General features: G+C 41.2%; 1 protein-coding gene across 1 annotated transcript in view; it reads left to right on the forward strand.

Annotated features, from left to right (window-relative positions):
• WDR64 (WD repeat domain 64) overlaps positions 1-14,216 on the forward strand; it is a 133,082-nt gene that overhangs the window by 66,211 nt on the left and 52,655 nt on the right. The window contains exon 11 of the mRNA XM_048846211.2: positions 10,972-11,098. Coding sequence (XP_048702168.1) covers positions 10,972-11,098 — 127 coding nt within the window. The remainder of the gene's footprint in view (positions 1-10,971; positions 11,099-14,216) is intronic.

Consider the following 14,216-nt stretch of genomic DNA (forward strand, 5'->3'; position numbering starts at 1 on the left):
TCTTTTCCTGCCCATCACGGATTATGAAGCCCTAGACTGACAATATTCAGAACTGTGTAACCCAGTTCCCCCACTGGCTAGATCCTTTCCGTCCATCTCAATTGGAGTAGTGGTCCAGTACCCACTAATAAGCCAGCAGGTTCTATTAGATTCACATTGCCTATGTCCCTGCTTGATTTCTCTCTAGCATAACTCCATAATCCAGAGATAGGAATCCATTTATACTGGTGCCTGTGAAGCAGGTTGTGACAATACTCCTGTGTTCACACCTTACACACACTTGTAGTAATTTTGCATTGGTCAAGTCTAGTAAGGTATCATTTGAACACTCATAATTTGCTGGTCAGCATTGTCCTGATAAAATGTGTAGCAATATTGTATGTGAAGTTATAAGATTTCCTTGTATCGCATTATTAACACATGTTCCAAACCCCACAACTCTGTCCAAACTGAGGTTGGCAAATAGGTCTGTCCTAAACAAAGGAGTGTGTGCTCTGCCTAATTTGCATTTTAAGAATTAAATAGTCATCAGGCAGGAAGGGACACAAAGAAAGCTCAAACAAGTAAGAAGCTAGCAGTGGACAATCCTTCCACAGAGACCCTTTGTCTCCTAGTGCCCAGCTGAAAATGTTTTTCAAGAGAGGGACTGAAACCATAAAAAGGAGGGACAAACAGCCCAAGGCATCCCCCACCCCCTGCCCATCACCTGAAGCAGCAAAGGAAACATTCATTGGACTCTGGGGGAGGGGTCCTAATCTATAGGGTTTGGTCAGTAAAACTGCTGAAAGCATATGGTGAGTAACTTTTTGCTTAAATCTGATATAGTTTGTTAGGTATTAGTCTTACCCAGTATGGCCGTTCTTATGTTATGTACTTGTAGACTCACTCAATCTCTCTTCATAGTTAATAAACATATTTTACTGTTTTATCTAATCCAGTGTGTTTAAACTGAAGTGTCTAAATAATTATTTGAGATCATAAACTGGCATATTATTCCCTTTAAGGAATAACAGACTTAACATACTTTTGTACTGTCTAGGAGAGGGCTGGGCAGTACATAACATATGTTTCTGGGGGGAAATCTGGGACTCGGGGGCGGAAGGGTGTTGGGGTCACGCTACAGTATAACTGAAGCTGATGAGAGCCAGGGTGTAGCTGGCCGGCTGCAGTTCACACAGACACTCAAGGTGTGGTTTGCACACTGGAAGGCTGTTGGTGATCAGACCAAGTGGGAGCTACTTCAGCAAGGCATTGTAAGGAACCCAAGGTTGCAGGGCAGGGGTCACAGCTGCTCATTAGTCTGGGTTGTACCCTGGTATGATGATACTACTAGTTTGGTATTTGATTCCGAAATGTAATAGACAATCTTGAACTTCACCAAATTATCTATTTCATAAGGCACTAATTGCTGAGCCAACTGCTGAATATATTAGGGCTATATCCTCCTTTCCTTAGCCTCCTGAGTAAACCCACTGGTAACAATTTGTTCCTGCATCGTCTAGTAATTAGCTAGAGCTGCAATACCTGGGCTCGATCACCTTCAAGGATCACAGGAGAGACAACTACATTCTCTCCAGATAACTTACTCTGTTAAACACCATGGTAAGCAGAACTGCAGCTTTATCTCGGCTTGATGCATAGTGACCTTTTCTGCCCTTTGAGTACTCTGACACTGGTCACACATATCATGCCGCTCCCTTCTTTGTGAACCTCACGTCCCTATGTCTCTATAGTCTTCGATTAACACTTTCAGACAATTGAGCCATGCAATAATGCGGGGGTTGGGGGGGATCAACACTTCAGCCTAAAAGCAGCTTTTATTCTTCATGTCTCCTGGTCCTGCCTCTGTGCACGGGACTGGACTAGATGACCTCTCGAGGTCCCTTTCAGCCCTACATTTCAGTGGTCCTGTGTTATGTGTTATATGGTGAATGGGGAAGAATGACTGCTCCGTGCTGCCCCAGAGATGGCTGGATTTTGGTGAGCCTCATTTGTGTAGTTGATGAAGTCCTGTAGCATCATTCAACTCTAAAGATCCGGGCAAGATTAGTTGAGAGTAACTCTAATGTCCCTTAATTAAAATCACTTTGATTTCATATAACTTATAACCAGGCTGATGGGAATTTTAAAGCATAAAAAGGAAGTTTGTCAAGTACTCTTGAGCTTTTAGTGGGGCCCTTAGGGGGGTTCTCTAGGATCCCTGCAATTTCACGTCCTCCCCCCTTAAAAACCCAGCAGATTAATAACCTTTGCTTTGATCAGCAAATGCTGGACACGTCTGAGGATGATGCAAGATGGTCTTGCCTCTCTCTTATCCTCGCAAGCTACCGCCCTTGCCAGTACTTGAGATGAGTCAGGGTCTGGGATACATACAGGAGCCACAGCACCGTGGGTACTCTTTTAAGCACATTGGAAGAAGTGTATCAGTTTCAGTGCTTAGATGACCAGCCCTGTTGACATGCAAACAGAGACACCACTTTCTCCTTAGCTTAAGCAAATGTTCTAGAGATGTTTAAAATAAATAGAGACAGGCCCTGCAACTTTGGTGGAAACAGCTTGAAGTAAAAAGTTTGCTAATTTCAGATACATTTGAGTTGAAGCAGTCACCCTTCTCCTTTCTCCCATTCCTCCCCAGTGTTTTTTAATGGTTTTTTTGTGTGTGTCCTTTTTCACAGGGCAGAGCCTACTGGCATTTTATCACGAGGGATGCATGCACATAAGTTGCAAGGGCAGTTGGAGCATGTCAGTGTGTCAGGAGAAGTTCTTTAATATATAACTAGAACTGCAAAGTTACTATGAATAACTGTCCCTATGGCAATTACCACTAGTCACCTCCTAAAGTCCACAGTAAATGTGCTTGCATTTGCCTGCTATCCATGCTTGTCGTGTACGAGTTCATGCACGTGTGTAAATACACAGCAGTGGATACGTCTCTCAGGAGTGCTTGTGGCACATTGTGTTCGGGTTACTCATGTGAAACGGTTGCTTGCGTAATCTCCCCAGCTCACTGCCACAGGATGGAGAACGAATCAAGGTGAAGCAGGGGGAGGGAGGCAAGAAAGATTTATGAATGCTGTTCTGCTGTTGTCTGAGCTTCTGCTGTCTCATTTAAATCACTATACTCCCTCCACATGATACGGAGATTGGAGACAGGGCAAGCAAGGAGCCCGCACAAAAGTATTTGATTTTCATTCATTCCTATTACTAAATTATTACTGTAAAAAGCTTTGTGAAAGATGTGATATAAAACTAAATTCTCTCCTAGGGGCAGTATTAGGACTTATAAAGCAACTGACGCTAAGGGGAGATGCAGAACCAACTTGATTCAGGTCTTGGAGGCATTTTGTGAACTTAGGTACACACAACGCCTCCTGGAGCTCTTTTATAGTCCAGGGTTGTGTGCCAATGGGTTGCCCACCATGCCTAGCCACATCTTCTCTGGGTTACGTAGTGCTGTTGATGGCACATCCACCCCTTGTTAAGCTCTAGTCTAGCAAAACACTTAATGTTGTCAAGGCTTTGCTGGAATGGGGCTGTGGAGCTGAAGCACCAGGATTCTGGCTGTCTCTGTGTAAGTGCTCGGGGTTGAGAAGCATTACTTTTCAATGGCCTTTGTGCTGCACTAGCGAAAATATGTTCTCCTTCATGGGGATATGCATTGTAACCAATGGTCACTTCCTTGGCAAATGAGTCCCTAAACATCTCCAACAGTGTGCCTTGCTGTGCTTTCTGGCTTTCACTAGATCTGATTTGTTATCTGGTTTTAAATTTTGTCTTCCTCTAGAAGAACCCTTGTCTTTATGCCATGCTGGTACTCAAGCTGTGTGCTGTGATCCTTTTCCCTCTGGTGACCATAGTGAAGCACCTCATATGAACTCTTTGTCCAGTTACATATGGATTTGCATGATTTAATATTCAGACTCCGAAATAGCAGGTTTCCAGAGTTAACATATGGCTTGGAAAGAGAATAGTCTTGCAGGGCTTGCCTTTTCCTTGCTTTCATTTTCTGACTTGTTAGCATAAAGCACAGTGCTGAAAGTAGATAATACCTCAGACTCAGCCAGCAGACATAAAGCAACTTAGGTTTTCCCAACAGGTATAAAGATTGTCTTCCCTTCATCCTGAGGAGTCATAGAGTTTTTGCTTTTTTAAGGCCAGAAAGGATCGTTAGTTTATCTAGTCTGACATCTGTCTGTATAACACAGGATGGAAATTGCACCTTCACTAGAAGCTTTCCAGTACTCCCATTTACAATTTAATTTGAGGAGTTCATGGGAATACCAGGCCCACCTGTCTTCAGTTTGATTTTATCTATTCTACAGCCTTTGGCACAGACATACATGAAACCGGAGTTTCTGAAAAGGTTTTATACCTTTTTCTCTTTATTATCTGCAGCAGATTTCTTTGCAATCACTACTGTGATTCCCTAACTTCCTGCTCTTGGATGATTTAAGTTCTTCAGTTATTCCAGTTGTTTCTTGTGGTATTCTGGTGATTCCACTACTTTTCCACACAATGCTGGGAATTCTTCCTGCAGAATTGCCTTAACTTCTAACACTTTCATTCCCATTTTGACTTTCCATTTTTGCTGATCCAGTTGAGTCAGCTTCATAAATTTTTCCACTCACACAAATTTCCTGTTGCAAGTCTTCTCTCTGCCTTGCTATTTCCCTCTACTGCTCCTCCTCAAAGCTTTCGAAGTTGCGTGTGTTTACCAAAACCCCAAGTAGATAACCTGAAATGTTAGACTAGTCTTCATCTAACTTTCCAATTTCTGTAGTCTTCTTGAGGGGAGAGTTAAGTAAATACAATTGACATGGTCCTCTGGCCTCTATACTATCTCGGAGAAATATATGTCTGAATGAAAAATTCTTCACATCAACACACTCTTCCTCAAAACAAATTAAATCTTCAGTTGACATTTCCTTTATACCTGCATTTCCCAAGTAGGCTTCTGTATAACCATTCATGATGTCTGATGTAACCAGCACAATTTTAATACACAACCAGGTTCTGACCCTCCCCCCTTCTATAATTGCTCCAGAAACCTTGGAATTCTATAAGAATTGGTTTGTTTGTGTTTTTTTTTTTCAGGCACCAATTAGATTGTTTAGTGATGCAGGAAATTTCCAATGACCTTCACATCCATTCCCAGGGCAGGAGAATTCCATTCTACCTTCTGATCTTGTATAACCTTGAATATTTTCAGTCTCAGCATATATTACTGCCTACTTTTATTTTACTATCAAATACACCAGGTTCTAAATTCTGGCTGCCTTTTCTTCTTAGCAATGTTTTCCAAACCAAGAGACCCTCTAAATTTGAAAAATAAAATAAAAAACTCCCTTAATGCTTTTATAATGTTAAAAATACTGAATAGTTCTTAACTGAATGTATAAGCAGTTAGCTTTTGAAGAAATGCTTACTGTCACTTGTGATGCACTTCATTTTAGATGCTGAGTTTATCATGGGTGAAGACTGTTTCTAACTGAATCAGGGTTCTCTTAAAGTATAGAGCTGCTGCCTACACATTGTACCCAGAAAACACCACATGGTGCCAAAACTTTCAAAAGAAGCAAGTAGTATGATATGGTGCTTGAACTGAGGGCGTCGAGACTCCTGGATTCTACATCAGACTCTTAACGCCAACATGCTATGTAGCCTTAAGGAAGTCACTTAAATTCTCTGGCCCAGATGCTCAAAGGTATTTAGCTTCATAACTTCTATTGAAATACCTTTTTGAGGATAGGAGTCTCTGTGCAGAAGTTTATCAAGCTGCAAAATGGAAAGAATACTTACTGTGCTTACCTCACAGAGGTGTTGAGAGGCTTAAATTGTTAAGTAATCAGGTTTTCAGACTGAAGGTGCTCTAGTGCAGAATTTAGAGACATTTTAAACTTTATCTAATAGTAAGTTTGTAAAAGTAGCATTTCCAACAACTGTCTTAAGTCTTCAAAGGGCATCATATTTAGAGCAGTTTTAATATAAGGTGCTAATTCTTCTGAGTCATCCATAATAAATTTGATCCTAACTGCTTTTCCTTGTGAAGTTGACAGATGTCATGTTTTTGTTTTTCTAAATGTTCTTCCTGTCAGATTTGATTTCTTGACACTAGGAGAGATGAACTAAAGAGCAATTACTTTAGAGCTCATACTGACTTTAATGAAAGTTTAATCTGCCCTCTCCCTATAAGTCAAAGAAGTTTCTAAATTAATAACATCCTGGGGATGGTTGTATTTGAGTTTCACATAAAATGATGGTTTGGGTCACTTCTGAGGTAATACTGGCTGCAAGTAATTTCCTTATAATTTATTGATGACCTCATTATATAGCATGTCATTAAAAGCTTTACAAAATTATATCCCTACAGTGAGCAGAAAGAGATCAAGAAAAAATGCTTTATGTCTAATCTGTTGTATGTTTTTATAGGGTGCCTATGTGTAGTATCTAATATAATAATCAGAAAAGCATTTGGAAATGAGCTCTACTCTTGTTGTCCTAGATATTTGTGCTTTTAACTCTGTTGGTTTCTTTTTTTCTTGGTGTTTCTGTTCCTATCATGAGCTTATGCTTATGGGTGGCTTCCACAAGTTTCAGGGCACTGTCCTTTTGCAATAGTCAAGTCAATGTGCAAACAGTGCCTTTTTAGGTCCTTCTTTCCGGTTGCAGAGATAAGATCCCTTGGGGTTGCATGTATGTAATGCAACAATACCCTTAATCTAGCTGCTAAATGCATCTTTGTTTTTTGAATCCCTCTGACCCACCCTCCCTAAAATGTGCAGCTCTATCCTGGAGATCCACTGGAGAATCTTAACTTGAATGGGAGTTCCCAAAAGTTGCATTTTCTTCTTACCATATGTCACAGGATTACTGGACCCTTTCAGGGGACATGGACCCAGCCCCACCTGTGACTGATCAGTTACCTCCAAGCTCAGGTTATGGGTCAGGTGATAGTCTGATGAGCCCCGGGTCTTATAAAGCCAGCAATAGTTCTGCTGACCTGGAGAGTTGTAGAGAAGCTCTGGTGTGCTGGAACTAGGGTGCTGCCACACTCCCTGGCTTGAAGTAGTAACAGTAAACACATGGTTTCCATCATTAGCACCCCCACTATAAAAATTGTTCCAGCACCCCCGCTTGCATTAGTTCTTGGATTAGGGCAAGGACCTAGAGAGGCTGAGAGAGAAGAAGAGAAAGCCTTTGTGAATTTTCAGAGGAACAGCCGTGTTAGTCTGTATTCGCAAAAAGAAAAGGAGTACTTGTGGCACCTTAGAGACTAACCAATTTATTTGAGCATGAGCTTTCGTGAGCTACAGCATCTGATGAAGTGAGCTGTAGCTCACGAAAGCTCATGCTCAAATAAATTGGTTAGTCTCTAAGGTGCCACAAGTACTCCTTTTCCCTTTGTGAATTGTAGCTCCTGGGAGCAGAGGCAATAATTATGCCTAAGATTTGGTCCAATCAATAAATTGTGACCTAAGGCAAGGACACAGAAACAGACTACATGGCATAGAATTGCTCCCTCCTGGACTGGTGCAGCAGCCCCATAGCTTACACTATATCTATGCCTGCAGCTGCTCAAGGCTCTGTTGCAGCTTCACCGAAGTCTGCAGATATCTAAACTCTGTATGTTTCTATAGCTGTGGATGTGGCTGCCCTATTTTTCAAGGTGTCTTACATTATCGTTTTTGATACAAGATTTGAGGAACCATTTAAGCATGTACTGTATAGCATGAGTGTAAAACATTTTAATATACAAAATAAACATGGCCCTGCTGAGGCGCTCCCTTTTGGGAAAAGACTAAATTAAACCTGTCTCTGGCACATTTATTTGGAAGACCTTCATGCTCTTCACCTCTGAGCTCCTCAGAAATCATTGATTTAGTCTCAGTATTTCTGTGAGGTAGGAAAGTATCATTATCCTCATTTTACAGACCAAGGCATAGAGGTGAAGTGAGTTGCTTAAGGTCACACAGGAAATTTGTGGGAGAGCGGGAAACAGAACGCACTTTTCCCAAGTCCCAGTCCAGAGCTTTAGCCACAAGATCACATTCTTTCTCATGTAATAGATGTAACTGCTCCTACCAAATGAAGACAATCCTCAGAATGATTTTGTTTTGCATGCATGTCATCACCTTCCCCCTGTGTTTCTTTCTAAATTGTGGGAGTTTTGTGTGAATGCGCTCGGAAAATAAGACACAGAGACTTCTATAACTTGAAACACTTCAAGAGAGTTGAGGAAGGGGCTGCCCAGCACTGACCACAGTGTTGCAAATCCCAGAATGCAGATGACAGCATGACTATGGTCTCTCTCTCCCTTATGTACAGACTGGTTAGCAGTATATATGCCAACAGTATAGATGTAGCAATGGTGAATATGTGCACTCCCACCTCGTGCTTCTAGGGTATTATATCTGCCCCTGCAGTGTGGAGTTACAATGCCCTCAGCACCCCCAGACAGATACAGCTGTTCCTTCCTTCCCCACTTCAAGCATGAGGCATAAATTCACATATGTCAAGGCTAGAAGGGACCAATATGATCACCCGACCTCCTCAATAATACAGGACACAAACTTTCACCCAGTGTAGTATTTAAAAATCATGAGTCCCTTCCACCCACCACCCTCCCAATAATAAGATTGTCTTAAAGTTCATGAGGTGTGCTTTTTTCAAAAAATAAATAAAACAAATCTCAGGTTCTCTTTGTTAACCTGCTAGAGCCTTTAGGGTGCACTGCTTCACATTTTCAAGCTTTTCTTTGTAAACCTGAAGGCTAGAAACTTTTTTTTAAAATGAAAGTTAAGATGCCCATGCAGGCTCTTGACTCTAGCAGATGGGGCTTTAAGAAAGCCACCAAATACTGAGAGACTCTCAGTTAAATTGTGAGCATTGGCAGATCTACAGTGGTTCCATGGTTCTGGCTCATAGACCCATCTATGTGTGGTGGTGTCCTTGGGCCCATGAATGTGGATTATTTCACTCCATTTATGCAGAGAATATTAACTATCGATCATTGATGGAGAGGGGCCACAACTGAAGACCTTTCAGGTGAGATGTGTTTGTGTGTATAAAATAGATGCATTGGACGTAGCTTCAAATATCCATTAAATTTTTTTTTGGACATCTGGAATTTGAAATGTGTTTTCTGCAGGTGAGGTGCCGTTTCCTTTGCTGACTGAGCTCTGATAATCTGAGCTCTGATCATCTGAATTCCTCTGGTTCCCACGGGATTCAATATAGGGTGGGAGATCAAGCAGTCACAGGTATTGCGCAACGGATGTGATATTAAACGACCTCAAAAAGGCATTAGGCAGCCATCTGGCTCACAACATACAGCAGGAACTCCAGGATCCTAATCAGATTATTTCTATTTTTGGCACAAGCCGAGTCCCCTGGAATTTCTGGGACTCAGTAAATGGAAAAGATAAAAAGTAATATTTTCTTCTAACTGTGCCCTCTGGTGCCAGTGAGATTTTACAAATAAAAGGTATTTAAAATGAAGGTTTTAAAAAAAAATCTGTTAACTGCTGAGTAATCGGTGTGCTTTTTACTGCTGTATTGAAAGGACTGCTGAGTACAGAGTATTTCATTCAAAAACCCTAAATCACTTGGTCACACTACAGAGCCATCACAACCTTTTCTTCCAGTGGAAAGATAAGAGTTAACGCCTCTTGCGTGTATATTTAAAAAATAGACACACCACCCTGCCATGGGTCAAAGGTCAAAGCTGGGTGCACCTAGTATAATCTAATGATGCTTTTTAATTACTCCAAGTAACTTGCACATACATGAAAAGATTACCATAGTTTGGCTGTTGAAGGAGACTAGGCATGTATCTGTGCCTGAAGTTGCTAGTGATGGTAGAATAACTTCTAGTGGTATAAGATGTCTGTTTTATTGGGAAATCCTTTGTGCTCAAACATGGAATTATGGCATAACATGGTAGTACTGAGAGCAGTGTGTGTGGACCTCTGGGCGCTACTGCAGTGAGGGATGTGTGTGGAAGCAGGGTGTATTTAAGTGCTCTGTCTTAAATCACTTTTGTTCATTCTTTTCCTGTTGGATTCATTTATGTAAATAAACCTTACTGACTATAGTTAAAGTACTGTATACCTGGTCTGTCATTGGAGAACCTGGCCACAATGTTGAAAATACTATCATCTAGTCTCTGGGGTTTTTTTATCAGCACGTATATGAGAAGGGTAAAGTAGAGGAAAGTTGAGGTAATCTTGTTAAGGCAGTAGACTAAGACTCAGGAGTGGGACACATTGAGAATTTTCATTCAAAAACCACATATTCCTTGAAACTGAAACTTCATGAAACCAGCTCAGTTTTGATGACTCTCCCAACTCAGTTCCCCCTCCCCACAAAAAATTATCAATGTTTTTAGTTTCGACACTTTCAAACAAAAAACCTGGTTTCCCAGTTCAAAACCACTTTGTTTCAAAATGTACGCTAATTAGACTAAAACATCGATTAAAAAAGAGGCCAGCATCACAAGACGTTTCAAAAGTACCAAAATGAAACATTTAGATTGATCCAAACCGATAAACCAAAAACCCCAATTTTTTTTGTCTGGAAAATTTTTGAGATTTCAATTTTTTGTACCAAACTGAGCCAGGAAAGTTTGAACTCAAACATTTTTGTGGGATGGGAAAACCATTTCCCATCCAGTGCTTATCATGAGATTAAGATCCTAGCTCCGTCACAGACTGCTTCTGAGACATTGGGCAATTCCAACTCTGTGCTCAGTTTACCCTCTATAAAATGGGATACCGCTGCTCTTTTGGCCTCTCTTGTCTAGTTAGATTGTAAATTCTTCAGGACAGGGACTGTCTCAGACTACGTGTTTGTGCATTACCTAATGCAGTGGGGCCCTGACCTTTGTTGGGGCTGCTAACTGCTACAGTAATACAAATTATTAATAGTTGGAAATATAATAGTGACACCCATGCACCTTTCTTTTTCCTCCAGGTTTTTAGAGTGTGGGATATACAGACCCTTTCGCTGCTGCAGATCTTCCACGATAGTCAGGGGAAACCTGCAGAAATGCAGATCTATGCCATGATATTTGACAATAACCATGGCACGCTTATTACAGGTGTGTAGACATAATTAGTGAATGAGAAACACATTTCCCCTCATTTTAATTTTTGATTTTCCATATTCTGAAACATCGCTGAAGAAGGTGACAGCAGTATGGCCTGACAGTAGAGAAAGTTAGATACGGGGGACGTACAGAAATCTAGGACATGACAGAAATTTTCTACACTTGGCTAATGAGGCATTTACAGATGAAGGCTATTTGGCATCCCTCCGTTTGATGTGGTGGAGGAGTTTCATTTTATATATAAAATCTGGTTTTCCTTTTAATATGGAATATGCATGAGAGGCTTAAGATGACAGACACAGAAGATGATCTCTCTCAAGCAAAGTTTCCCAAATTTTTGAAAGCTGAGCCCCTCTTCAGGAAAATGAAACCAGTTACACCCTCTTTCAGCCCTGCCATCTGTTGTTGTTTATTTAAATCCCTTGAAAGGGATCTCTCCCCATGTCACTGTTCTTCAGAGAATGTTACAACCACAGTCAGTTCCCAAGACACTCGAGTTTAGAGTGTCTTGCCCTCCAGACTGCTGGAGGCAGGAGCCTGTCAGTCTGGGCGCCAGGAAAAGTGTGTTCTTACATGAGAACAAGAGCTTCCCCCATGGCCTACACTTTTCCTTTTAAAGGCTCCTGGCTGACATAATGGGGTCCAGCTGCCAGCCCCTCCCTTCTGGCCTGGCAGTTCGAACACACTCTTTGTGAGGTGGCAGGTTCTCTTCCCACCTTCCAGGGAAGCTCCCTGCTTTTTCTGGGGGAAGATGTGAACAACTTATCTTAGAAACAGGGAAGAATGGAAGGCTGCCCATTTCAACATGTTCAGCTTATTCATAAATTATCTGGAAAAAGGGATAAACAGTGAGGTGGCCAAGTTTGCAGATGATACAAAAATCTGTGGAACTTGGTGCCAAGGGATGTTGTAAAGGCCAAAACTATAACTGGATTAAAAAAAGAACTTGATAATTTCATGGAGGATATGTCCATCAATGGCTATTAGCCAAGATGATCAGGGATGCAACCCCTTGCTCTGGGTGTCCTTAGCCAGTGACTGCCAAATGCTGGGACTAGATGACAGGAGATGGATCACTTGATGATTGCCCTGGTCTGTTCATTCCCTTTGGAGCATCTGGCATTGGCCAGTGTCAGAAAACAGGATACTGGGCTAGATGGACCATTGATCTGACCCACTATGGCCGTTCTTATGTTCTTATTTAAATACTTGGTTCACTGTATCTTGAAGTTCGTCCTCACTAAAGTAAACCCTAGATTCCTGTATAATCTTTACCTTAACCTGCTAACATTTAAAAACTACAAACTGCCATGTCTTCACTAAGATTTTACCTTGCCTTAGTTAACATGAGGTAAGAACATACACTTCTTTTTCTTAGAAAAGACAAAGCCTTGGTGGTGACAGTTTCTCACTAACTCTATATATCTGAAAGTTTTGGTTGTTTTGTTGTTGTTGTTTTAAAGAAGACAATTGTATAGAAAACAGAACAGTGACCATGGAGTCAACGCTATTTTCTGGGCACTCCATTGTCTCTTGGAAAGAAGAAACTTATTTAATATTTCTGAAACTTTGAAGTGACAGAGGACAGTGGAGATTCAGACAGCAGTCTTAGTGCTTCTGCAGAGATGGAAATTCACTGCTTAGATCTTCTGGACCTGTTCTGAAAGTGTTAGCTAAGAATCTGACAGAATGCTTGCCTCCCATTTTGCACCCAAACAACAATATTCTTAATGCACTATTGATCACTCTAATGAAGATCTATTTTCAGTTTTGTATATGGAAGAAAATAAATAGTTACGTCCCTTTGTTAAAAGGCTTCAGCTGAGTGATAACAAATTTTGGACTGTATTAAAGAGGCCCAAATTAAGCTCTGTTACATGAGTATAAATCTAGAGTAATTCCAATGAAGTCACTGGGAGTTACATGGTATAAATCATAGATGAGTGGCATTTGGCCCAGTGTTTTTCTCCCAGCATGCACCCCATGTAGCTGAGTTGGGCGCTGGGCATCTTCACTGGTACAGGTATGTGAGGATTCCTCCCTTTCCCAGGCTGTGGAGCATTAGCAGACCTGATCTACGGTTGCTACTCAAGTCTCAGCATTAGCAATAGTTTGAACGCTGTGGCTGGGGTGAAAGTATTGGCTGCAGGGAAGAATCCCAATTTGCTGCAGCCCAGTGTTGCATGTCCTGTTTTTTTGTTTTTTCTTTAAACCTCTACCGTAAGGAGTATTGTTCATTTGGGGTGTAGGGGATGGGAAGAGAAGACTTAGTTTTTATGTTAAACCTGTGCAGAATTTGAGATGTAGAAAACTATTAAATGTCCATCTAGTCTATTGATTCCCATATTTTACATATATTTGGATGCCATAGTACTTGTCACTTGCCCAAGGCTGCATAGGTTATGAGTAGCAGCATTAGGGAATAGAAGCTCAAACTGCTGACTCTAAACCCGGAGTTTTAACCACAAGCCCATGTTGCCAAATTAAACACCTATTGTGAAAGGGCTGACCCCATTTAGAGTGCACAGACTCTTCCTGCAGTTTGGCTTAGCTGGTAAATCAAACAATGACTCAGTAATATAAAGTGCAGCTGAGCTTCCTCCTAGGTTTGGCTATTTGTAGGGTTTCCCTCCAAAGGGAGGAGACCACCACTCGTACCTCAACATTTGATTTGTCTAATTTGTCAATTACCTTGAGCCTTCTTGAAGAGGGCTTACCACATGTGCCCAGAGTGATTCAGCAGAAGCGCCCTACATTCCTGTAAAGGATGTTAGTCTGCCTGACCTTTCTGTTTAGTCTGGCATTTGATTGAGTCTCTTAAAGTTTGTGTCATCTTATTCTGAAGGCCAGTGAAATAGTTATATGTGAAAAGGGTCATTTAAAGTTTTAAATCCTATAGGATTTGCAGATACATAGTTGGATATTTCCTCAGCTGAGGATTTAGTGTGAGATGAATTGTCTCGCCACACTGTTCTACAATCCATACAAGGATGATTATGACTAAACACTAAGCCCTGCTAGCGATTCTATTAAAAGGTAAAATGAATTCCTCCTCACTGCCAGAGAGGGCAAGAGACCCAAGTTATGCATAGGAGAACTAATCCTCACT

The sequence above is a fragment of the Caretta caretta genome, chromosome 3, assembly GCF_965140235.1.
Source record: "Caretta caretta isolate rCarCar2 chromosome 3, rCarCar1.hap1, whole genome shotgun sequence".
NCBI classification, from domain to species: domain Eukaryota; kingdom Metazoa; phylum Chordata; order Testudines; family Cheloniidae; genus Caretta; species Caretta caretta.